Source organism: Acartia tonsa, chromosome 7 (genome assembly GCF_053477335.1).
Source record: "Acartia tonsa isolate MP-2025a chromosome 7, ASM5347733v1, whole genome shotgun sequence".
NCBI lineage: Eukaryota > Metazoa > Arthropoda > Copepoda > Calanoida > Acartiidae > Acartia > Acartia tonsa.
Window position 1 is genome coordinate 23,638,070 of NC_137266.1, and position 27,761 is coordinate 23,665,830.

The window sequence follows — 27,761 nt, forward strand, 5'->3', positions numbered from 1 at the left end:
CTATTGTTCTATTCAATAGGGAATACAAATATATAGAGCACCTTATCGTTCTACTACTATTTTTAGGCCTTATAACACATACCTTTACGGGATTTACTAGAAAATGACCTCCCTCTTTGTATGCATTTTTATTATTAGTGGTATAATTTTTCAGCGATCTAAAGGGATAATACAATTGCCGATAATTTGATGTACATCACCAATTATGATACACAACATTATCCTATATTTAGATTTTAATTAGTTTTTTAATCGTTTGACACTTAACTTAATAAACCAATCAATCAAAATTAAATAAAAGCTCCCAAAGTTGTTAAACCATCAAATAAGAAGTAAACTTAAAAGCAAAATTTCTCCTCCCTCCAAGATTACTTATACAAACAATAAAGTTGGTTTAGTGTCCCCGACTGTTGAATGCACTTGAACTTGTTGTAAATATTTAAAAAGAAAATAATGTGTTTTGCTATCAAAGAAGGTAAAACAATAATAACTTTGTGGTCGCCTATATTCTTCTACAGATTTATACACCCCGATAAATGTACAAAAACAATTATCTTCTATACTATATTTTGAATGATAGTATATTAGAGAAATTGACATAGAATACGTGTATTTTAAAAGGGGAAGTTTTTATATGCCTTTAATATAAGTAACATAAAACATGTTTTGGAATTATTGCTCACTTAAAAATCTGAATAGTAAAATATGTTGTGTGTGCCGAAGGATCTCGCCAACCACTGAACCCATTATGGTGTTCTTTACGCTTTTCATAGGTCCAGATAAGGTGGGGGGAACTCCCAAAAAAAATAAATTCATGTTAATATCAAATGTATGATTTTTGCTTATTATCTTTAGGTGTACAAAAGAGCAGTGAAGAAAGGATTTGAATTTAGCCTGATGGTTGTCGGTGAAAGTGGTCTTGGAAAGGAAAATATATATCTACTATTACCTAATTTTACACATGACATTTATCCTTTGATAAAAATAACAGAATGTTTTTATGTCTATGGCTAAAGATCTTCCTACTCGTTAGACCGATATGGTTCTCCTTTACAGAAAAGCTATGTATAGGTCTAAGGAAAGCACATATTTTTTTTTTTTTTTTTTTTAGAGTAGGTCAGGGTTGGTTAGGTAAAGGGTATCCATGAAGAGTTTGAGCAACGCAGATATAGGCCCCGCAGGGATAGGGCCACCTGCAGGCGTTAAACAAAGGACCCCCCCCCCCTTATATTATTTCTTTTTTACTTTGTGGGAAAGTTTCAAAGCATTATTACTAATAAAATTTAAAAAATCGGGAATAGTCCTTTTCGTGGCAACGTCCCTTAAGAGGCAATTCGTCGTATCGTAAAATGGCTTTTAATAGGTTATTTTAGGTTAGGTTAGGTTATGTTGGGTTAGGTGAATGCCCCCGCATTGTTAGAGACCCCCGCAGGGGCTAGAAATAGGAGAAAAACTACTGTGAAAATACGAAGAATCGCTCCTTAATGGGCGTTGCCACGAAAGGGACTATACCCAAAAATCGCACAGATTTAAAATTAAAATGATATATATTGTGAATTAGTCGACATTGGTGAACTCAATGTTCCTAGCCAACATTTATTCTAGCAATGGAACTCTTCTTAAGGTAAGAATTTCCAGTATCTTTTCGAAACTGATTAATATCCAGTGGATTAGAACCGGTTCTAAGCCACACTGAAAGATCATAGCATCGTTTTCTTTCAAGTTTTCTACGAATATATAAAATTATAAATGTACAACAAAAATGTAAAAATTGGTTTTGATATTTTGATTATACATTTCTATATCCGCGCGGAAAGCTGTTAATAATACGGTGCGATAAATAACTATTATAAATTACAAATAAAAATAAATCCATATAATAAAGTAACTGGATTTCTGTGTGTATGTATTGCAGGATCCAGCTAACCACTAAGCCGATATCGTTCTCCTTTACAATGTAGCTCCTTATATGTTAAAATTATCACCCCCAAAAATAAAACTTTTTCATTTTTTAATTATGATTTGTAGATTAATGTTTTTTTTCTTCTTTTAGGATGATATTGGACAAACTCTGCAGGTAAAGGACAGAAGATGATAAATTTAAATCCATTTTCTCGTATTCATTCGGATCCGGTGGATAGAAACCGGTTCTAATCCATACGAAAAAACTATGTCTAGCATTGACTTCGGCACATCGGGGCTAAAAAAAACTAGTTTTCATCTCATAATTGTGCATTCTTTATCCGCGGAAATCCGTTTATAATACGATGCGAGAAATAACTATTAATTATATTGAATGCAATTGGTAGCTTATACAATAAATGTATAGGCATAGATGTATATTTTACACAAATACCTCCCCTCCTTCTTGGAGACCATTTTTCTCGCATCGCATTATAAACGGCTTTCCGCGGATATGGAATGTACAACCATAAGATTAAAACCAGTTTTTAGGCTAAAAAACTGGTTTTAATCTTATGATTATACATTTTTATATTCGTAGAAAGTTGGATATAATTCGATGCTAGACATAGTTTATTTGTATGGATGAGAACCGGTCATTTCTGTCCAAACTTATGTAAAGTATTTTGAATTACCCTTTGAAAATTGCGCAATGTCTTGATCTAAATATTTTTAATCAAATCAAAAAGTTTGACAGATTTCATGTCAAACATTCAAGGTGACAATAAGCTTAATAAATTGTGTTTATTTCATTTCCACATAGTTTTTAATATTTGAAGAATATGCAATCATTAAATAAAAGTAACAGAATCTGTGTGTCTGTCTGCCTGTATCAAAGGAACTCGCTGACCGCTGAACCGATATAGTTCCTCTTTAAAATACAGCTTCTCATAGGTTCTGGGAAGTTGTATAACTAATTTTATACAAATACCCTCCTGAAAAAAATATCAAAAGAATGAAATGATCCCCTCCCAAAAAATGTAATTGTAAGTGCCCCCTAGGGGCCTCTAGGGGCATAGTCGTTTAAAGCAAATAAATCAGAGGGTTCGTCCTGTTCCGTTGTAATAATATGTGATCATAATTATTTGATGATATGATACAGCATTATATGCGGAAGAGAATGCACACTATACAAGCAAGTATAATTTTATCAAATAGTGATGAAGGGATAAATATATATAATGTAGGACATGTAGAAGAATGCATAAAGGAGGGGAGTCAGTGTTCAAAAAGTAGGTTTAAGTGAAAACCCCAACTTTTAAAATAACACGGATATACAACCATTGGAAATTTTGAAAGGCATATGCTAACATGGATGATTTTATTATAGGTAGAAGCACATAAGGTGACTTTAGAGGAGAGGGGTGTCAAGTTGAATCTAACTGTTGTTGATACACCAGGTAAGTCAGATAGGGAGAGGGGGGCATTGGGGGGGGGGGGGGCGTTTAACGCTCCCCCCTATTATCTCAGTTCCTTGTAGAGCTATAGGGCTAAAAAAATTTGTGCAAGTCCCCTGTTTGATAATGAAAAAGATTGTTGTCAAAAATTTAAAAACAAGATGTTTTAGATGGACGTACTGACTTTCTGGTAATGATTACAGAGTTACTACGCAATCGTAACTGTTAGAATAAATCAGAATGCAAAATTAGACACAAATGCCTAAATTAAGGAAATGAGTTAGCCATTAAGGACGGACATATGGCCATAATTGTAGAAAAGTTTCGCTTTTACAAAAAAAAGTGCACTGAGACGGGCGGAGTGACAGGTTGCAAAATAAAATGGCAAAGTTTGTTATAAAAGAATTCATATTAGAGACAGATTTGAAAAGTTAGCCAATAAATCTGATTTGGATGCAATCAAATCATGCAATGGACAGATGGCAAATACGAGGGTCATTTTTTCATGTATTTTCCGTAAAGTTGTGTGTTAGTGTTTAGACAAATGCGCTTATTATTCTTAATTTTGATCATTTTATACACACATTTGGTCAAATTAAGCACAGTTTGACTTATTAAGCGCATTTGACTAATCGCTAACACGCGGAAAACAAGCAGAAAAATTAACCTCTTTATGCATGGGAGTAGAGACATGTCAAAAAATGTTTAGCAAATAATCTCTTGGAGGCGGCTTGTTGCTTCGGATCCTCTCTACGCACCTCAATTTATGCTCCAAGTTCTTAGTACTGTGGTGTAAAGCGTCCACATGACCAGTGAGTATTAGGAAACTAAACAGACAGCCAACCCTTTGATCGCACTCCCTCTGTTTTAAAGTGCTAAATATTTAGCAAGAGAATACGCATCGAACCTAACACTTTCTCAAAGTTTTTTAATAACATTTTTTTAGTCGTTCGCTTAACAACTTTGGTGGATTTTGTTTGGATTATTCATTAAGTTGAATGTTCAAACGTTTCAAATACTAATTTTAATCTACAGAAGGGGTAATTTTGTGTATCATCATTGGGGATGTACATCAATTTGTCTTACCCCTTTAGATCCCTGGAAATTATATTTTAATATTTATACTGTTTAGGTTTCGGAGTGGCAGTGGATAACTCTAACTGTTGGGAACCTATAATTACATATATTGGTAAGATATACAGCGGGGCTACTCTGCAACTAGTACTAGCGGCTATGTCCCTAAAGGCCTCTAGAGGCACTTAAGATTAAAAAATGTAATTTATTTTAAGAGAATGAAGGTGTCCTCCCCCAAAATAGTTATAAACCTTTCCTTAGCCTATACGATGGTTTACTGTAAAGGAGAACCATACCAGTTCAGTGTTTTGTGAGATTTTGGGCTACATACATACAGACAAACATAATTTTATATAAGGATTACGTCTACCCAAATATCTGATTGTCTTTTAAAAAGATATATTATATAAAAATAATATAAAACATTGTGAAAAGCAGTGGCGTGCAATGAGTTTTGCCAATGGTTTTAAACATCTAGGGGTAGAAAAGTTCCAATTCCAATATTTATTGTTTATTGGGGGTATTAGGGGTATTATTGTGCATCAACATTGTGGATCAATTTATTGTCCATTGTCTTATCCCTTTAGATTTCTGGGTTTACAATTATTAGACCAATATAATTACTCTAATATAAATGCTAAAACGGTTAGAAACGTTAAAAAGTACACTACTTGTATATATGTATTTATTATCTTATTAGTTTTTATTCTAATTTAGGTAAAATTTTATCAATAGACGATATAAAAAAATATAATGATGAATTTTTTTATTTAATATTAAAATTCTTGTGTCTTATATATAAATTGAATAGAAAAAAACTATTTTGTAAATAATTATTTGCAGTTGTGATCGCTAAACCAACTTATAAGAAGTATAAATGAAATATAATAATGCTTTATGTTTAATCTTAGATGAAAAATGAAAGAGTGGTTTCTTTGTTTGACTGGGCATTTTGAGGGAAACTTCTATGAAATGATTGGTTATTTAGATAAAATGGTTTAGTGTCCGCAACTGGTTTAAGTGATATCTTTGTCTAAAATATTTTCATATTTGGATTTACATAAACTGTTTTGATACTTCACATTGAACAAATATTTTGTTTTTAAGAAAATATAAATATTATATTTGAGACAATGACTTAGGAGATAGATATGCAATCATTAATACTCTACTTCAATGTCCCGAAATTCTTATTTTATCCATTTTTTCGGAATAAAATATATAAATGAGTGATTTAAAATATGCATGTTTTAATAATAAGTATATTTTTGTTGCATGACTGACTGACCAACGGACCAATCTTATCTTAACAAACCTTTATCATTTGTCTACCTTAAATAGCAGCAGAGAAATTTTGAGGCAATTCCACTCTTTGAAATTTATCTATTTTTTGAAATCTATTTTATTGAAGATTTTTAGAGTTTAAGAGGTTCTTTAGACAATTTAGACAAACAACGCATCGTATAAGTGTATCACGTTTTCAGAGTAAATTTCAACCATAAGTAATTTTTAAATTACGTTTGACATTGATAGAGAATTATCCTTATTTTAATGTAAAAATGGTTTAAAAGCCAAAAGGTGGCTAATCACCTAGAACACTTTTAAATCTTAAATCACAAAAAAAAACAATCAAAACAGCGCTAATTACATATTGTCTTCTTTCATTTGATTATTTTTTCCACACTCTCTAAGTAGAATTAAAATTATTGTGTAAGATAATTTCGTTGTAATATAATTAAAGCATATTAATTAGTGTGCTTTAGACTGGAACAAAGCATTTGACGTTGTTATTTTTTAATTAATATATTGTAAAATTTGATAGCGTAAAGTCTACCTATTAACCTAACGACTTTATAAAATTTTCATATTTATGGACAACTGTTTTGTTGTAGATGACCAGTTTGAGAAGTACCTAGAGGGCGAGACAAAAGTACACAGAGAAGCATCTATACAGGATACAAGAGTACATGCTTGCTTGTACTTTATAGCTCCTACAGGTATAGATATATATAGATAAGTACATAGAGAGATATAGATACAGGATACAAGAGTACATGCTTGCTTGTACTTTATAGCTCCTACAGGTATAGATATATATAGATAAGTACATAGAGAGATATAGATACAGAATACAAGAGTACATGCTTGTTTGTACTTTATAGCTCCTACAGGTATATATATAGATAGATAAGTACACAGAGATATATATACTGGATACAAGAGTACATGCTTGTTTGTACTTTATAGCTCCTACAGGTATAGATATATATAGATAAGTACACAGAGATATATATACTGGATACAAGAGTACATGCTTGTTTGTACTTTATAGCTCCTACAGGTATAGATATATATAGATAAGTACACAGAGATATATATACTGGATACAAGAGTACATGCTTGTTTGTACTTTATAGCACCTACAGGTACAGATATAGATAGATAAGTACACATAGAGACATCTATACTACAGGATGCAAGAGTACATGCTTGCTTGTACTTTATAGCACCTACAGGTACAGATATAGATAGATAAGTACACATAGAGACATCTATACTACAGGATGCAAGAGTACATGCTTGTTTGTACTTTATAGCACCTACAGGTACAGATATAGATAGATAAGTACACATAGAGACATCTATACTACAGGATGCAAGAGTACATGCTTGCTTATACTTTATAGCACCTACAGGTACAGATATAGATAGATAAGTACACATAGAGACACCTATACTACAGGATGCAAGAGTACATGCTTGCTTGTACTTTATAGCTCCTACAGGTATAGATATAGATAGATAAGTACACATAGAGACACCTATACTACAGGATGCAAGAGTACATGCTTGCTTGTACTTTATAGCTCCTACAGGTACAGATATAGATAGATAAGTACACATAGAGACACCTATACTACAGGATGCAAGAGTACATGCTTGCTTGTACTTTATAGCTCCTACAGGCACTGATATAGATAGATTTAATCGAACGTACACATTAAAGCACCCATACAAGACTTTTAATATAAAATCTTGATATTTAGTTGCACACTAGTATGTTCAAATTTTTTAACTTATAATTTAATTCTACAGAATTCTTCTTAATTCTGCTGATAGTCATTGGATCTTAAACTAACTTATCACCCATGGTCTTATCCTTTTAGATCCCTGACTGCCATAAATTAAAGAGGGTGAGATATTTGCCAAAATGATGATACACAAAACTGCCACTTTAGAATAATAAACAAGTGGTTGAAAAATTTGAACACTCAACTTATTTATCCAACCAATTGACCAAAGCACCCAAAGATGTTAAGCCAACAAATAAGAAAACGTTATTATAAAACTTTGAGGACTAGTGTAAGAAACAGCCCATTGTCCCATTTCTCTTTGCTTTTTTCACTCTAGTGAATTTATACCTATTATATTATAAAATAAATTAATCATTCACAATGAAATTTGAAAAATGAAAAAATTATAAAGAGCAAAACATTGAATCAATAATGAACAAAATTATAGGACATGGTTTGAAACCTTTGGATGTTGAATTTATGAGGAAAATTCACCACAAAGTCAACATCATCCCTGTTATTGGAAAATCAGACTGCTGCACAAAATCGGAGATCACAGCTTTCAAAGAAAAGGTATTATTTGCCATTGTGGCCATTATTTATTTCACTATCTGCGGACAAGTGTCAATAATATTATACATGATTACAAATTCTTGTCATTGGAAAATCAGACTGCTGCTGAAAATCGGAGATCACTGCTTTCAAAGAAAAGGTAATTTTGGCCATTATGGACTTTATTTATTGTCCTATCCGTGGACAAGTGTCTATATTAATATATGTGATTATACATTCCTATTCTTGGAAAATGAGATTGCTGCACAAAATCGGAGATCACCACTTTCAAAGAAAGGTAATTATAGCCCCTATTTATTTCACTATCTGCGGACAAGTGTTTATAATATTATATATGATAATACAATATACATTCCTGTCATTGCTGCACAAAATCGGAGATCACAACTTTCAAAGAAAGGTAATTATAGCCCCCATTTATTTCACTATCTGCGGACAAGTGTTTATAATATTATATATGATTATACATTCCTGCCATTGGAAAATCAGATTGCTGTACAAAATCGGAGATCACAGCTTTTAAAGAAAGGTAATTATAGCCCCTATTTATTTTACTATCCGCGGACAAGTGTCTGTAATATTATACATAATTAAAAATTCCTGTCATTGGAAAATCAGATTGCTGTACAAAATCGGAGATCACAGCTTTTAAAGAAAGGTAATTATAGCCCCTATTTATTTTACTCTCTGCGGACAAGTGACAATAATATTATACATGATTACAAATTCCTGTCATTAGAAAATCAGATTGCTGCTCAAAATCGAAGATCACAGTTTTCAAAGAAAAGGTATTATTTGCCATTGTGGCCATTATTTATTTCCCTAACCGCGAACAAGTGTCTGTAATATCATAATTGATTACAAATTCTTGTCATTGGAAAAACAGATTGCAGCACAAAATCGGAGATCACTGCTTTCAAAGAAAAGGTATTATTTGCCATTGTGGACATTATTTATTTGCCTATCCGCGGACAAGTGTCTATATTAATATACGTGATTATACATTCCTATTCTTGGAAAATGAGACTGCAGCACAAAATAGGAGATCAAAGAAAAGGTATTAGTTGCCATTGTGGTCATTATTTATTTACATATCCGCGGACAAGTGTCTATATTAAATTGTTACATATATTATACATTCCTATTATTGGAAAATCAGATTGCTGCAAAAAATCTGAGATCACCCCTTTTAAAGAAAGGAAATTATAGCCCCTATTTATTTCCCTATCTGCGGACAAGTGTCTATATTAATATACGTGATTATACATTCCTATTATTGGAAAGGTAATGTTGTCCATTATGGCTTAAAATAATATCCATTACAACTGGATTAAAACCGGATATAAACTCTTAAAGTAACGGGCAAATAAAAATGAAATTTGTTCCATTAATTTTTTTTTCAATCCGCGGAGAAGTGTCTGTAATATTATACTTGAATATATATTTAAATTTATGTATTGTATACCTCTAATGGGGTCTCTAACTAGCATATCTTCAACTTTAAAAAAAGAAAGAATATCTAGTCCCTGTGCTAAAACTGAAGGGCTATATTCCTGTGAAGTTCGTTGAACCCTTCCTTTCCCTAACCTAACTAAGTGTTATTATATTTTTTAAATATATATCCACTTAGGCTTGTGGTGCGAAGGCATATTTCTTAAGAAAATTAGTCATTCCAATTAATTTTGAAAATACAGCTGTTCTTTAATTCAAGTGTATAATAGAAATATTATTTAGGTCCTAAACCAATTGAAGGAGAAAGAGATAGAGACATATGGATTTCCCGAATCAGAATTAACACAGGTATTTAAGTTCAATAGAACCCGTTACATACAGATATAATTTCCATGCATGCAAAAAAAAGCTCGTGTAATCATAGAGTTGGTTGTCTGCAAAATCCATATGGGTAGGTTTCTCCAGGTCCAGAGAAATTTTGTTACTATTTTAGGAACTCCCCCCTGCTTTCCCTCTTGGTGCCACTAAGGCATATATTAAAAATCAGATAAAATATATATTTAAAGACATACAATGAAACACAAAATACTACTTTTGAAATGACAGAAATATTGTTTTCAGAGAGACATGTGGATGAGAGAGCAGATGCCTTTTGCAGTGGTCGGATCTAATACTGTCATAGAAACTGGTAGATAGATAGATAGATGCGACCTTGAAATTTTAAACATTCTTTATCTACAATTTTTCAGAATTAATAAAGATTAATTAAAATGCAGTATACGTATTTTATACAACGTTCTGAAAATACTTTTTAATAGTTATGAACATTCCATAGCTAGGAGTCAGGGGAAGGGTAATCGAATAAGATAGCCTAGAACCATCCTTGAAGCTGTGTAAAGCTTCCATTTAATAAATACAGTGGTCAGCAAGGTTTTAATGAAGAAACAAACAAAGAATTGAATACTTTATGTAATTGGTATTATTAATTAATAATATACTTACGATTTCTGTTTATGCTGTACTATAATAAAAGTTTCATCGATGCACATTATCAACCCTTCTAATTCTGGCTCTTTGTTAGTGGACCTTTGTTTATTAATAGCAGAATGTAAGCAGACTGAAGCAGAAAGAAGGATGTTATTTAACAAAAATTATAAATTAAATAAAAAATCCAAAACCCGTAAACCCCCACGGGGTTCTGGAACCTAACCTTGATATTGTTTAGAAACTGGTAGAATACGTGGTAGAGAATATTCTTGGGGTACTATTGATATTGAAAATAAGGTAAGACAAATTTTGATTAAATATTCACCTTGTTTTTTGGATATAAGAGTAAAAATGTAAAACAATCAAGTATTTAAGTTGTTCTTTGGAGGTTTTAAGTCCTAAGAATCTAAAGAGCAAAAACAACATCTTAGTTTACTTTACATTGTACTATTCTTAATATTATTTTAAATGAATGAATAAATTACAGTTCATATATATATTTGTTAAATTTGAATTCTTGTGACGACGACTTTTTAAAAGACAATTTTTTGGTTTAATAACAAAAATAATTTAGGTTACTAAGGGAAAGACAAAGAAATAAATGAAATTAATAACCCAAAAGTAAAATGTAAAACTGGAGAGAATATGGTTAACGGGAAATATAGAAAAATAGTATAGGTAAAGGAGAAACAATTGGTCCAACAGACAGACATACATCCTTTATATATTCCAATGTTGTATTTTTCCAGGACCATTGTGATTTCACCCCCCTGCGTTCCCTACTTCTCTGCCATCATATGCAAGACCTCAGGTGCGTATTTCTCAGGAGGGATAGATAGATAGATTCTCTGCCATCTTATGCAAGACCCTTGGTGTGTATTTCTCAGTGGTTGGCAGCTGCACCTTCAGCCGCGGTGCTGCAGAATGATTATTATTTTTTTTCGGGTGTGGCTGAGGATAATTGGGCTGCTTTTGTAAGATATACATTCCAGTTTCTGTGTGCCACAAGGCTGCGTGGAGCTTAGGATTTCGATCCAGGAATAGAACAAGCAAAATAAATCTAAAGTAGTACTTTGGGGACAGATAAAAAAATTGTCATTTCTACTATGTGTTGCACACAAACGACAGCTGAAAATCACGTATAAGTTTCGTGATTTTTTTTCTCGAATTAATTTCGTTGTTGGTATAAGCTGATTTTGAGCACTGTTAATTGTGTAACACTTGACTTACAGGATTGCTTTGAAAGTCAAATAAATGCATTCATTCTAATTTATATAATTTTAATTAATAACTGTTTGATTCTTATATATGTGTTTCATTTATAAATCTTTCAATCATTTGTTCAGTATTTGTCTAAATTTTCAATGGTTCTTGACAGAGCTTGGCAGCTGCGCGTTAGCCGCGAATAAGCCTCAAAGAAGTTGTATCAACTTTTTTGCTTTTTATTTAAGATAGCTAGCCGGTTCTTTCAGTAAGTAGTAGATGTAAAATTTTTCATAGAATTCAGATATGCAATCGGTTTTTTTGTAGACCTCTTATTTTTTAAGTAATTTAAGTTTTTTAAAAAAATAATTAAGTCGGTTTTAAGGTACTAAAACGCAACAAAATAAAAGAAGAAAATAGCCAGTATGAACAAAAATAGTAAGATCTTTAATTTGACACCTTACTTTTAAAATTCTGTTGAGTAATTGTTGAAAAAATCTATTTTTTTAACCTCAGTTTAATCAAAACATTAAACCTAAATATTTTCTCATACAGACATAAAAATATGGGTTCATATATACCATTAGAATGAGAAAAATAATATGAATCCATTCTAAGCAATATTGAAAAAGTTTTAAAAAATTGTAATAAAAAATAGAAAAAATAAAAAGTTTATTTTAAGAATTGTAACTACTAAACTAGCCAATCACAAATCGCAAAAATTGACGAATCGGGAAGCTTAACCTATAAGATTAACCTGTAGAATTGCCAGAAAAAAAGGAGAACGTTCATACAATATATACAATAGATACTACAATAAATATAGTGATATTAAAGAACATGTAAAGAATGAAAAATTATGAACAATATGCATCAGTCTGTTTATAAACTTCAAAACAATGCAGTTAAAAATACATTATTGTTTCTTGTGTTTAAAAAATATCTGCTACATTGCATTGTCTTTTGTTTAGGTTTGGTTCAGGTTTGGTTCAAGCTAACCCTTTAAAGCCGAAAATTATGATTCTTAAAAACAACTTATTTTTTTTATTATAGTTTTATAAAACTTTTTCAATTTTGCTTAGAATAGATTCGTAATATTTTTCTGATTCTAAAGGTATATATGAACCCATGTTTTTATGTCTGTATGAGAAAATATTTAGGTTTAATGTTTTGATTAAACCGAGGTTAAAAAAATAGATTTTTTCAACAATTACTCAACAGAATTTTAAAAGTAAGGTGTCAAATTAAAGATCTTACTATTTTTGTTCATACTGGCTATTTTCTTCTTTTATTTTGTTGCGTTTTAGTACCTTAAAACTGACTTAATTATTTTTTTAAAAAACTTAAATTACTTAAAAAATAAGAGGTCTACAAAAAAAAACGATTACATATGAATTCTATGAAAATTTTTACATCTACTACTTACTGAAAGAACCGGCTAGCTATCTTAAATAAAAAGCAAAAAAGTTGATACAACTTCTTTATATATTTTTTGATGCTTTAAAAATTGTTTTGAAAAGAGGGATTGCCATATTTAGGTCAGGTTTAGACTTACTGCTGATTTTTTAGATTGTACAATTTTATTTTTTCCGATAATTACATGCGGCTGAGGCGTGGCTGCTGAGCCCTGACTTTTGATTATAAATAATAAGTAGCAGGTTTAAAATAACAATTAACGGAACAGAAATAGCTGCAAACCTGCCACTAACATTTGATTTTAATCTAGGGAACTGACCCATGTCCGGCATTATGAGAAGTACAGATCTGAAAAATTGAGTGCTATTGGGGTCAATCATAATAATAACAGCATTCATCATATCAGTAAGGTAATATTCAGGGATTTTAAGGGATAAGACAATTGAGGATTATTTATATATACATGCTCAAGATTAATTAAGAAAATTATCACTTTGAATATTACAAATATTGGTTGAAAAATATGGACACTCCTGGTTTTAAACCAACAATCAAAATTTATTGAGAGTACCAAAAGTTTTTAAGCCAATAAATAAGGTGTGAATTATAGTGAATCATAGTGGTTTATAATTATAACATAGATGACAACGTCCATAAGTAGCGCCGAAACACAAAAAAAACATAGATGGACAAACAGACAAAGTGAGTTATATAGAAGATGTTCGCTCAGTTGTCATTAAGAAAAGAAAAAGAAATGGAGAGAATATAGAAAATCACCACCTGGTGACACAAGAATTTTTAGCAAAATATTCTAAGTGACTATTTCTTAGTTTTAACATATCACTCCAAAAAGTAGTTTGACTTTTTAAAGTTAACATCTTTGTTATTTTTTCAGGCAGTACCTGTTTTGAATGGACACCATAAGGTGGAAATTTTCATTAGTATCCTTAAAATTTTAGTAGTTAAGGTTCTCTATAACTTTGTCTCTCTGTCCGTCCGTCCGTAGGTCCGTAACGCTATCAGGGAAAGGTGCTATTCTCGGCTTCTATTTATTCAAACTGCAGAAAAATCGATGCTCTGCAGCTTTAAAAAACATCTTGGTGTATCAACCTGTTCCAATATGCCAATTTGCCTTTTCAAACAATCTTTTTTATGTCCAAGTAGAGGATTATGCCTTCTTACTTGCAGCTGAAGCAGCTTATAGTGCCTAATAAAAAATGATGGCATACAATATAAATGACTAAGGAAAGGCCAGTTTATATTTTACAATTGGTCAAATACAATGTATACTGGCCTATTATTGGTCATTTGTATTATATGACGCCATTTTTAATAGCCACTATAAGCTGCTTTCTTGCGGCTGCCCTGAAAATACATAATACCTTAATCTATGTTAGATGGGATCTGAAGGTGACTCTGTTGGATTTGAAGACATTGAGGACGAATCTTTTGAATCAGGTTAGAAACAAGGATAATTATGTACATTATGGTGTGGCTGTTAGAAAAGAAGCTGAGCTAAAAGAAAGAAAAAGAAGAAAAGTAGGGGGACATACAGGAAAAGGAAATATAGTGAGAGCAAAAATAGTAAATATAATGACCAAATAAATATACCAATTTTAAAATTTTCATGAGAAAAAAAATGTTTATTTTGCAATAGTCAATATCAGACTTGGTGTACCGCGACTGTAGCATAACATCTGCTCGTGGTTCGTGAGGTAATGAGTTTCAATTTTGGCCCAAAACAAAGTACTTGTTAAAGTAGGAATATATATCTACTACTGCCAGAATATAATACAAAGAGTATAGGGAACGTCATGGCCAAAAGTAGGCATAAATCATAAACATGTACAGTCCAGAAAAGGGTTATGCAATTAAAGTGTCATAAAAATCAGCCTTGTGACATAATAAAAATGAGGGAGTTGAGAGGAGAATTGGGAAAGAAAACCTCTAAAAAAAGAAGGATAAACACTTATTTTTATGACGAAAACTGGCTGATTTTTGAGACAATTTGTCCGGTTACTAGTTGATAACAAATGTTTCTAGAGTTGTTAATCCTGTATTATTATATCAGGTGTATATCCAGGCGGGTATCCTGATTCCATTGGAAGTGAAGGTTTTTCTCACAGAGGCAAAAAGGTAATTTATAAAATGTTATAATATTTTTTATCACCGGATACAGTGTATTACAGTAAAACTTTCCAAGCTTAATTTTAATTTCTAGCTAAACAAGATGTAGGGTTTAATCAACATTAATCCTTTTAATAAAGTAACAGGATCTCTGAGTGTCTGTACCAAAGGATCTAGCTAATCACAGAACCGAAATGAATCTCCTTTACGACGTAACTTCGTATAGGTTCTTTGAGGGTTCATAACTATTTAGGAGAAGTGTACCAATACCCTCCCAAGAAAAAAAGTGCTACTTGAGGCTTTAACTGACATAGAAAACATTTTAATTGGCCACTAGAGGCCTCTAGGGGCGTAGCCATAGTAGTTTGATATTTCAACTATTTTTGTAATTTCTATGCCTTCTAAAGGAGGATTTAGTCAGACTCGTTTTTTTCTGTATAGTTTAATTTTAGTAGAGCTTAGTATAAGTTTAGAGCAGGTTTTAGGCTATTTTTCAGTGGGTAAATGAAAAGATGATTGATTTTTTTAACAGTAGGGTTATTTTTTCTAGAGTTGGGTACTGAAATGGAAAGATGGAAAACTTCAGTTTGAACAGAAATACGTAACAAAACCTGTTCTCTCTTTCAAGGTAAATATTTTTGAGTGTTTTTTATGCTTATTTTACTGTGATTATTTATCACTGTAAATTTGGGGGTGTCGTTAGGATTTTCTTATGCCTAACCCTTTTGAGGGGCGCTTAACCCTATCAGGCTACAACCTAACCTAAACTGACTTAAAGTAATAAATAAACAAAGTCATATTTTGTTTCATTTCAGAAAGGCACCAGTTTTCATGAAAGTTAATATTATTTTAAATTTTTTAATAGTAATATGGGTGTTTGTGTGCTTAACTAGGCACTTTAAGGGAATACGCCTAATTCTATGTGTATTATTAACCCTTACAGATCGGGGGGGGGGGGAGGTGGTGGGCTTTAAGAGCCTCCCCCCCCCCTCTATCTCGGCTCCTGTTACAGATACAGACGTAAATTTCTGGTTGTTTATTTGTGTTTTTAGAGAAAATTACTTTTTCTAGTCATAGCGGTCAGACCGCTTCTTAGCCGCTTTTTAGCGATCTGATAAGGTGGGAATTGGGGCCCGATCTGTAAGGGTTAATCAAAACTGCTTTCCTTAAATTATTGTAAAAAAAACAATGGAGAACATGGCTAATATTACTATTAATCAAAGTAAGATTTTTTAAACTCTTTTTTTTTCCCAATTAGATTTTAGATTAACAACATTGCATTTTTTACAATATGCTTTTTAGAACCGAATGATGTCTATGTCCGTGGCTGAATTGAGAAGCAAGTCTACTGAAAATTTTGCTGGGTTAAGGTATTTTTTAATTGCTAACTCATTGATTGGTCAATTGATTCACTGGTTGGTATTAGGGTTGGGCCGGATATTTTTTGGCCGGTTACCTGATATCTGGCTGATTTCTAATGCTGGATATCTGGTTCCGGCCGGATATCTGACCAACGTTCGATATCCAGCAATTTACCGGATATCCGGCGTCAAAAATCAGCCGGATATCATGTAACCGGATAGTTTTAATATCCGGTATCAAGCCGGATATTGAAAATGACCGGATACCCGGCCCAACCCTACAATTAATTCACTGGTTGGTATCCAAAATTGTGTAACCACGTTATCTTATTTGCTGGCTCAAAAACTTTGGTTACTTTTTTAAATTGTGATTGATTGGTTTTAAACTTGTTGTAGATTTTAACACCCACCTTAAATCTCAGGGAAGGGTGACTTTTTTACCTTGAGAAGGGTGTATCAGGGGTTTAAGAAATGGTAAATTTTATTGTAATCATTGGGAAAAATTGATGTACATTGTCTTATAACTAAAGATCTTCAATTAAAACATACTTTCGTTTTTAAAACTCTGGTTATTATAGATAGAAAGCTAGTTAGGATGTTTCATTTAAATTTTTAAAATAATCTAAATTGTATATTTTCAGGGAAGCTGTAAGAACTTTGACACGTACACCCAAATCAAGAAATTAATGTGACATAATTGTAAAACATGTATTTCAAAATTGAAATTTGATAATTTAAGTAGCGCAACTTCTTTAAAATTAAGATATACATGTATGTCAGTGCTTATGTTTATGAACCTTAAAAATGTATTGAAACTTTTTTGTTTATTAAAATATTTTTTAAGAAATACAATACAAATTTCCTACGTTTGTACTAAACTTTGCTGTTCAGTGTTCGCTCATTACAATGAATTTTAGATTTTTAAGTTGCGCTACTAATATACTATTGTACATCATTATCCTGGTTATGAATAGTTTTATATCAATGTTAAATTGTATTAATCTTTATGTACCTATACAAAAATTACTAATATTGTAGAAAAGTAATAGTATGTATGTCTGTTTACGTGTGTGTTTTTGTAGCAAATAGCTTGCTAATCCCACATAGTTATCTTTTTCTGTTAATTTCTTTGAGGAAGATAGCCTCCGAAATATGAATAACTACCCCTCCCCCCCCCCCCCGAAAAAATAATACTTTTATATTTTAAAATAAATACCAGGGGCGAAGCCGCTAGAAAGTAGTCAAATAATGTAAATATTCTAGTCAATTAAGAAAAGGATATGCAAATAAATAATATTTTGTCAAGGCAATAAAACGGTTTTGTAGACCGCTCTTAAATTTATTTTTTTGCTCAATTATTAAGTATGATCAGTTGTTTCATAATAGATATTAAATATGCATAGTAACTTGAACATTAATAACCTGAAATTTAGTTTGCTAATTTTTGGACAAAATTTTGCTTGTTTTTAAGTATAAAAATCTTAAATTTTTGTTAAACTGATACCAAGTATGATACCAAAAAAATTGAATTATTATTTTAAACAAGTTATTTAGACGAAGTTGCTTCACTTGTATGTTTTATATGTAATTTATGTAAGAAAAATGCATTGAATATATAAGATATAAACTTTAACTTTATTCTGTAATTTTATAAGAAACTGGTAAAAATGTCTAATAAGAAAGGGACACAAAAAACTACTTTTGTCTAAAGTATTGAGATTAATGTCATAATTAATTCTAAAATGACATAAATTGGGATTTTTTGGCTGGCCAGAAGTTTTAAATGTTCCTCTCTTTTATAGGGCACTTCTAACAGCTTCTTCTAGAAGGTTAATATTCATATAAAAAAAAATTAGGTTCTCGGTCACCTAACTCTTATACAGGTAAACCTATCTTTTATATGAGTCAACTTATTATACAAAAATAAATGTAAATAGAAAAATGTTTGCTATTTGAATTATTTTTATGTCTATCAACAAGGACGTCCAAGATGACAGGAGGATAATGTGAAAAAAATCACGAAACTTCATGGCATTTTGAATGATTAGGATAATTTAAATACCTCCACACAAATTTTTGTTGCTGTTTCTTACTGTTAACTGGATTTGGTAAACGATCGTTTGCCCTTCATAAGATCTTACTTGTATTTAAATAAAACTAAACTCATATCTGAAACAATTTCATAAAAGTTTTGAAACAATTAAATCTTATTGTTATTATAATCATCATCAAAGTTCAAAACAATGGGACAATTCTAACATGATTAAATTTAAAAAAAAAGTTGTAAATCGTTCCGGAAGGACGGATCATAATTGTAGAAAAGCTTCGCTTTTTACAATCCTTTTTTACTATTATTACGAGATGGTAACAATGTTCCACACCCCCCAGGAGGATTCATCCTTTATTTATGAATGAATAAATTGTGTAAATCCTTTCAGATCAAATGTGTTTACAAAACAACAAATTTTTTAAGTATTAAACCTGACCAACCATATTCAGAAGGAGGGGGGGGGGGGAGCGTACAACGGTGGTAAAATTTATACCATTCTTTCTGAATTTTAAAAATGAATAACTTTGCCTTTTAGTGTGGTTTGGTATACCTATAGTTTTCGAGATAGGAGGGCATTTTACATCCCTCCAACCAATTCGAGGAAGTATTTATTTAGAACCCTTCGGCAAGGGATTAAAATAAGTTCCCTTGGGTTATTTTCTTCACAAAGATAGATAAAAACCTGTCAGACAGAATTCCTAATACTTATTGTAATTGTAATTGTAATTTATTTTCCTGTGCAATAACTGCTCGCCTCGTTTTATTGCACTGCAGCATTATAGGCCTAAATGACCATTAGCATCACGTTAACAAAATATGGCCCTACTTATATTAGAAATAGTGTACATATTTAATAGTAATAATTTTAAAATAAACTTAGCCTTATTAATCACAATATTCTAAGTTAGGGGCGCTTGCACTTTGTTGATGCTGGTACAAAGTGTTTGCAATATTTAAAATAATTTATTATTATGATATTTGCATATAATATATAGACAATTGTAGGTTAGGCTTGCTGCTGCGTTGAACAGGTTGCTGTGTCCACTTTAAAGGTTCACCTTAGCCGAAAACAGGTCGGCTCTTAGAGGTCTGCTTTTACGGCAGTACCCTTCTGGGGTTCCAGGTGGGGGCTAGCTGTCCAACAAAGGTGCTGCGGTTGCAGCAGGGTATGTGTGTGTGGAGGTGTGTGTACTTCGACGTTGTCAGGCCATTCACTGCTGCGTGCCAGTGTGAACCCGTGCCGTCAGCGACTTCAGGGGGGTGCTGTGTTGCGGTGTGGTGGGTGTGCCAAGTGCCGTGTCCCTGTGACTTCCAAATTCTCCAATTGGTCAGGTATCTAAAATAGTAGAATTTGGCTGCCCCCAGGGGGGGACAGATATAAAAAGATATAAATAGTTAGATGTTTTGAGACAGTCCTTTTAATAGTAAGATGAAAAAAATGTAATTTAGTTTACCATTTTTTAGTGGTGGGACATATTTATTCATGTGTACTTTTATTAAAGTATATTGTACGTTGAGTACAAAAAGTGGATAGAAATAATGTTGGTTTAATCAGATATGATACATAATTATGTATAGACGTTGACTTAGTATGATTAATAAAAAATCAAAAAAAAATATATGCTAAATAATGCATAAGATAGTAAAATAATAATAAGTAAACTTAGAAGTAAATATTACGAGCGAAATTAGAATTAACTAAGATTAGATGGGGTTACAATTAATTGGATTTCTAAAGAAATGCTACAAAAAAAAAAGAGAGGACTACAAAAATGACTTCATGCAGCATTTGTTCCATAGTTCTTCTTATCCCTTATTTTCCTGAAAAATAAGTTTATTAGTTTATGTTATTAATGAGGTGGGTAAATAGTTTTTTGGAGAATAATTTCTTGTTCTCAATATTCTTTATATTTGCTGGCAAATTATAAAATATACGAGGAAATTTATATAATGGAGTATTCATAATGTAAGTGTTAATATTAGTTCTAGTAGCAAAGTCTTCATTGTTTCTTGTTGGGTAATTATGAACATTATTTGTGTAATGCCAACAATCATTAAAAACTTTTGGGGCTTGGTTATATTTAAATGAGTGCATAAATTTACACACATTGTATGTCATAAGTTCATTTACGGGAAGTATTCCATATTGTTTAAAAAGAGGGGATGTAGGTTCTCTGTTATTTTTAGTTTTTGCAATTATTCTAATGCATGATTTTTGAAGGATTTTAATTGGTTTTAGTGTTTCTTGGTTTACTCCCGTAAATAACATTATGCCATACTCAATTATACTCTTGCAGTATGATGAATATAAAATCTTTAGATGGCGTTTATTTAGTAAATCTTTCATGATTTTTAACGAGAATACGGCTTTTTGCAATCTAAGGTGTAGGTTGTCAAAATGTTTCTTATAATTCATTTTTTCATCTAGTGTAATTCCTAGATGTTTGGCACTCTGGTCGTCCTTGTTCTGATTAGCATTGCAAACAAGCGAAAGTTTATTGATTTTGCTTTGGTTATTTTCACCAAAGGAATTTGTATTAATATAGACAGGAAAATCATTTTTTAAATTAATTTCTTCTTGAGAAAAATTCTGACGTGGGGTGGTAAAAATGATTACTTTCGTCTTTTTTGCATTGATGATCAGACGATTGGACGCATACCACTGTACAATATGTGGTAAAGTGTCATTTAGTGCATTTATTAAGTCATTCAGGTTGTCTTTAATTAAAAGGGTTAAGGAATCATCTGCAAATAAATTAAAAATTGCATTGGCAATGGCATTTTCGATATCATTGATAAAGATTAAAAAAAATAATGGGCCTAAAACTGAGCCTTGTAAAATGCCCAGTAAGATCTCACGAAGGGAACTGCATTTCCCCTTAAAGTAAACAAATTGTTTTCTATTAGAAAAATAAGATTTAATTAGATTTAATGTTTGACCTCTAATGCCATAATGGTAAAGTTTACTGAATAATATTTGATGATCAATAGTGTCAAAGCACTTTTGAATGTCGATCAGTACTGCACCACAAATTTTTCCTTCTGCTTGAGTGTTTGCAATTAAGTTGCTCAAGTTAAGGAGATTGTGTACAGTACTGATCGACTTTCTGAATCCAAATTGCCTATCACTAAAAAAATGATTTTCTTCTAAGAATTCTAGGATGTTATTGTAAATGATTTTTTCAAGGGGTTTGGAGAAATTATTTACAAGGCTAAGACATCTATAATTATCAGGGGTGGAGGGATCTCCCGCCTTAAATAGGGTTATACATTTGGATATTTTCATACCTTCAGGGAAGGTACCACTGGAAATAGCTAGGTTATAAATTGCATTTAGGGGAACTGAAAGGGGTGCCGCACAATTTATTATGGTTTTCATTGAAATGTCATTTGCATCACATGATGTTTTTGGGAAACAACTGGTTATTGCATTAAAAGTTGTAAGTTCATCTAAAGGGGGGATGAAAATTGTGTCATCAATTCTATTTGGTAGAAAATCATAATAATTGCGGTTAGTAATAGGAATTTGATCTAATAAACTGGTTCCTAGAGTTGTAAAATAAAGGTTAAATTGATTGGCAATTTCTATTGGATCTGTAATTTTAACATTATTGATCAGCAGATGTTCAGTATCAATTTTATTTTTATTTATATTTAAAGCTTCTTTTAAAACTGACCAGATTTTCCTCCCATCTTTCCCAGCCTTAATTATTGCATTTTGGAAATAGTTTTGTTTGGCCCTAGTAAAACAACGTCTTAATTCGTTTCTATAACGTTTATATGCAAGAATGTTGTCTTCAGATTTGTCTTTGTGTTGTTTATTGTATAGTAGATGTTTAAAGTTTCTACATTTTAGAAGATGGTCATTTACATGATTTTGATGGTGGGTGGTCTTTTTTTTGGGTTGAATGGTTTTTTTTGGACAATATACATCATAAAGACCCCTGAAGACATCATAGAATTTGTTATAAGCTAAATTTACATCGGTAGCATGGATAATTTCGTCCCAGTTTTGTCTATTTCATGCTTCTGATAGGGAGCGAAGATTTTCTTCAAATAAGGCACGTTTTTCAAAGCTATCATTTGATTTTTGTTTAGGAATTTTTGTTTTGAAAATATTACACAAAATAAAATGATCAGAGATGTCGGAAATTATAGTTAAAGATTTTTCATGGTTGGGTATGTAATTTTTCATAAAGAATACATCAATGAGGGAAAAGGAATGCGTAGTTACGCGAGTGGCTCTAAGTTGTGTATTTAAAAACCCAAAAGTTGTCATTATATCAACAAACCTACTAGCATTACTTGTAGAGTAGGTCTCAAAAATGTTTAGATTAATATCTCCGCATATAAAAATTGGTAAGTTAATATCATTTACTTGTTGCATTAGATCAAGAAAAATATCAAAAAATTGTTCAAGCTGCTGGGAGGTTTCATGGGGGGGACGGTAGATGTTAATCATAATAAAGTGTAGATTATTGTAGGAGATTTTTAGACACATGCATTCAAAAATGCCTTCTATAAAATAATTTTCAAATAATTCTTTATGCTTAAATTTGTTATATAAATAAAAACCTATGCCGCCTCCTTTGGATTTGATTCTGTTTTTACCAGTCCAATTATATTCATTTAATTTAATATAATCCAAGTTAATTTTAGAACTAATCCAAGTTTCTTGGAGACATAGGACACTTGGAAAAATATTTTTATTGTTTAAATTATAAATAAAACATGAAAGATCATTATGCTTTGCAAATAATGATTGAGTGTTAAGTGAAAACAAGCTTAAGTTATTGTTGACATTACTTAATTCTTGGGCTATGTCTAATTCTGAGATATAATTGCTTTTTATATTCATTTCAGAACTGAACTCAGCCCAATCACCGTAAAAAATGGAATCTAAACAGTAGTTGGGATTCTGCTCAAAAGCATCTATATTAATTTTTACCTGGACCATTAATCAGGTTCTTGGGAATAGGAAGTGACAGGGGGGCACAGTAACACTTGCACACCGCTAGCAACACCAACAACTTCAGACACTATGACACCATCCGCTTCGCACACAACAGTTTCAGGCTTGACTCGATCTTGTACACACATTCCACACACTAAAATATGGGTACATATATAAATTATAAGGTACATATATTGTTATTGGGGGGGCTCATTCCCATTCAATGATATGATAAATAGATAGATAGATACATAGATAGGTCGATATATAAAAATTGAGCATTGACGTGAATAATGATTGTATATTTAAAGGGAGATTTTTTATACACAGTCCCTTTAAGACAGAATTCAGCATTAAGTTAAAGATAGAGAACAAAATTAAATTAAATGGTTGAGACATAGTTTAAAAGTAAAATGGATTTGATCTCAAGTGCCAACAGGCGCCAGCTATGTAAGTATGCTTTATTATTGCATGCTTCCAGTAGCGTGGTTATTTGCAGTTTATACATGATTTTATAATAATAAAGCCCAATGGCACCGCCATAAAAACTCTATATGTGAATTTTTATGGGCAGCTGTATATTTATGTATAATTTGCACAACATAAATATAGATCACAATTGTTATTATTAAAAAGGTGGTTATGATGGTAATAGCGTAATTCTGGATACAACTTTTTTATATTAATAATAATATTAGAGTGAATAATGCAGCGTACTTTTTTTAGGCTTTAATGAGTGGAGGATAAGCAAAATTTTGATCATAATGTTTAACTTTTAATACCAGTTTTTTTTATTTTGGCATTCCTGTCGGGTTGGTCCCTGTTTTGGCTGGCGGCTGAAGTGCCAGGGGTTGAGCTGTCGCCGTCAATGGTAGCGCGACTAGCTGCTCCCTTCTTCTTGCCAGTCTTAGGTTGGATGGGGAGGGGAGGATAGTCATCATTGTCAGGATCCATTTGGGCAGGAGACTGACTGTCAGCATTTTTCTGAGGTTCAGGTTCAGGCTGCATTCTGCTGCTGGTGGTGAGTTTGGCAGCTGTCCGTAGCTGTTGGAGGTCAAGCTGAACATCACTGAAAAATTTCTTTAGGTCAGTTTTAGCTTCTTTATCCATTTCAAATGCTAAACGGAAAAGATCAGATTGATGGGCAAGGGCGTCAGGGACAATCTCATGGAGGGGGGGAGGTGGTTGGACCATGTTGTACAGATCAGAGCCATATGGATTTTGGACTCTATACCATTTGGTTTCCCCTTTTGGCTTAAATGAGACTCCCAAGCCCTGGATTTTGCAGGCATCTACTAATCCAGACTCATAGAGGTAAGTCATGGTCTGTTTGTTTAACCCAGACAAGTCATGGCTTGCCTTCAGTTTTAATGCTTTGTTGTAGGGGGTGGCACCGGGGGCAAGTCTTCTGTTGTTATAGCAGCCTTTGATATGGGCATCAATTACGCTTTTTTTATGAGTCATAAAAGCATAAAGAACTCTGCGTGAAAAAAACCGATAAATGACTTGTGGGGGGCCTCGGTTTTTTGGTAGGGGGTGAGAGTATTCTACATTATAATCAAAGCTTGTATCAAAGTTTTGAATCAAGCCTGATCTAATGGCTTGGCGAAGGGAGGGCTCAATAATTTTGTTGTAAACATGCTCGTCGGTTATTTTATTTGTGGGAGTGGTAGGATCTTGAAAACAATGAATTCTTACCGACCATAGGCGATTTCTTTGCTCAACCATTGATAATTGAGTGAGCATGTATTGAGTAAGTTTGACGTGCTTACTCTCCCTAGCCTCAAAAGATTGGATTGATAAATCAATCTTATCATTTAAAATACTGTAGCGTCTATCTTCAAATTCCTCCTGGCTTATTTCCCCATTGTCCCTTCCCTGCTTTAGATCACTTAATTGAGCACTATAGTTGGATTTTATAATGTCAAGGTCATTACGCATCCCAGTTAAACTACTTTCTATTTTATTAAATCTTACCGATATGGTGTCATCAATTTTCTTGAGCTCAGAGCTGAATTTTGACTCAATTAGTTTTGACAGTTTATTGTACAAGTCTGAATCAGTGTCACTAGATGTTGATGGAATAACAGCAGTTTGTGTACTAGACAATAAATTTGAGATTTCATTCTCTGCCGGCATGTTTATGATGGATTCAACCAATAATAAAATAGAAAGCTAGCGTGTTTAATGGGTGTAATGAAAAAAAAACCTGTATCACAAAATTGACCGCTCAATTTTCACCACTTAATCCAGTTAGTACTCGTAGCAGGGGGAGGGGTGGGGTGGAGGATTATATCATTGAAGGGGGGGGAGCAGTGGAGCTACTCTATACACATTGGAAGAATTGTGGATAGATGTTTACTCCTCAAAGAATAACTAATAACTAATAACTTATATAAAAGAATAAATTTCAATCAAAATTGTATTTGATGTAAACTTGTATTTTATATCATTTCCATTCTGATAACCATTTAAATTCCAACGTCATAGTTTTAAGTTACGCTATCCTATTTCTTTGCGGATGAAAGTTCAGTCTATACCTAAAGAATCAGTTCTAAAGTCATTCAGTTACATTAATATAACAGCATAGTTTTTGATTATTAGATTGTAAATTTTCTGTGATTGCATTAAATTATTATACCATAGAACCGACCTTTGAAGCTGCCTCTAACCTCTAAATGCTCGAGGAGGGTTAGAGGAAAAAAGGCCTCCTTGTCTCTTTGTCCGACAGTTTGAATATTATGGGAGCTACTTGTGATCAGCTGATTTGTGTATATTCTAACCCTCGGTTAGTTAGCAAGTTAGTTGTCTGCTAACCCACAATTTTGTAACATAGAATAAGTTTTAGTTAAAATTATATATTTTTATATATTTGTGTTTAACAAGTAAAGTTATATCCATAAGTAATGTAAGAAACGTAATTAAAGAAGATTAATTTTATTCATTTGAATAATAATTTTAAAAGTTTGGAGATGAATTTATAAAAAAAAATAATAATCAAATTCACATGGAATCAACTAACATAGGTTATATATATACATATAATTTTATGGTTGTAATTTTTCTTTGTGTTGGCCGATAGAGGTTCTTCTTTTTTAGGGTATCATATATGACATTAAATTAAAAAACGTCTCCAATGTATCCAACCCTTGGACCAAAGTAAAAAACATGGATTACGTAGTTTTTTTTTAAATCTAAATTTCAGACAAAATTAATCCTTTAATAAAAGTAACAAGATGTCTATCTGTCTATGTTTCTATCTTGTGTCTGTGTGTATCAAAGGATCTTCCTAACCGCTGGACTGATATAAATCTCCTTTAAAATATATCTTCTCTGCAGCTCCTGGAAAAGTTAACAATTTGGGTGAGGGTACCACTGCACTCCAAACAGAAATCATTCGCATTAATAAATGAGCCCACCCCCTCCCCTCCTTTACCTTTTGTTTTTAAACTAAAATTGAAAAATAGGGTCAACTTCAAACCTCCCTCCCCCCTCATCCTCTTCAATTATTTTAGAGGCCTCTAGGAGCTTAGCCGTGAGTTATATATTAGAGAAGCTGCTCTTCTAAAAATTAATTGAATAAAATTAAAAGTGATGGTTGATTAAGTTTTAAAAATCTTAGAATTTATTTAAATTTAAAATGATGTAATTTAACTACAGATTGTGCTTATCTAACTAGATATCTTCTAAATCGATTTTTATACAGTTTTTTTTAATTTGTATTTTAATTGATACTCACATGTATTTTTACTATCTTGTAAAACGATCTACATATATGTAAAAAAAACTGCTTTGTAAGCCTGCTGCAAATGTATAAAAAGTATTTGTGTATATTATAAGCAAAGCATTGCATATGAATTAAGCATCATGCCTTGACATATTAACTGTACAACTCCTTTATGGTAAATTAATACAGGTAGCTCTATTTTATAGTTGTCTGTAAAAGCTTTGATAAATATATCTTCTGGATGCCTGGGTTGGTACACAAGAAACAAGGATTACTACATTTATAGGCTGGAAGGACAGACGGACAAAGTATTATATAGAGCATACGTTCTGTGATCTTAAAAAGAAGGTTATGATACATAACAAAAATCACGAAACTTAGATACTCTTATAACATACCCGAAA

General features: G+C 32.0%; 2 protein-coding genes across 4 annotated transcripts in view; one reads left to right on the top strand and one right to left on the bottom strand.

Moving 5' to 3' along the window:
* Positions 1-17,638, top strand: part of LOC145324213 (uncharacterized) — a 73,934-nt gene extending 56,296 nt beyond the window's left edge. For all 3 annotated transcript variants that reach the window (XM_080166836.1, XM_080166837.1, XM_080166838.1), the window contains 18 exons: positions 856-925; positions 1,560-1,624; positions 2,054-2,077; positions 3,293-3,362; positions 4,492-4,548; positions 6,326-6,430; positions 7,956-8,080; positions 9,815-9,880; positions 10,154-10,220; positions 10,758-10,816; positions 11,269-11,330; positions 13,449-13,548; positions 14,034-14,063; positions 14,536-14,596; positions 15,210-15,274; positions 15,816-15,893; positions 16,568-16,635; positions 17,268-17,638. In XM_080166836.1, coding sequence (XP_080022962.1) covers positions 856-925; positions 1,560-1,624; positions 2,054-2,077; positions 3,293-3,362; positions 4,492-4,548; positions 6,326-6,430; positions 7,956-8,080; positions 9,815-9,880; positions 10,154-10,220; positions 10,758-10,816; positions 11,269-11,330; positions 13,449-13,548; positions 14,034-14,063; positions 14,536-14,596; positions 15,210-15,274; positions 15,816-15,893; positions 16,568-16,635; positions 17,268-17,313 — 1,218 coding nt within the window. In that variant the 3' untranslated portion in view covers positions 17,314-17,638. The remainder of the gene's footprint in view (positions 1-855; positions 926-1,559; positions 1,625-2,053; positions 2,078-3,292; positions 3,363-4,491; positions 4,549-6,325; positions 6,431-7,955; positions 8,081-9,814; positions 9,881-10,153; positions 10,221-10,757; positions 10,817-11,268; positions 11,331-13,448; positions 13,549-14,033; positions 14,064-14,535; positions 14,597-15,209; positions 15,275-15,815; positions 15,894-16,567; positions 16,636-17,267) is intronic.
* A 6,183-nt stretch (positions 17,639-23,821) lies between these two features.
* LOC145325093 (uncharacterized) lies at positions 23,822-25,946 on the bottom strand. The gene is made up of 2 exons (XM_080167939.1): positions 25,608-25,946; positions 23,822-24,699 (listed from the first exon to the last, which is right to left on the bottom strand). Exons 1-2 carry the CDS (start codon positions 25,619-25,621, stop codon positions 24,399-24,401), a joined length of 315 nt encoding a protein of 104 aa, XP_080024065.1. The 5' UTR covers positions 25,622-25,946; the 3' UTR covers positions 23,822-24,398.
* Between the last annotated feature and the right edge of the window lie 1,815 nt (positions 25,947-27,761).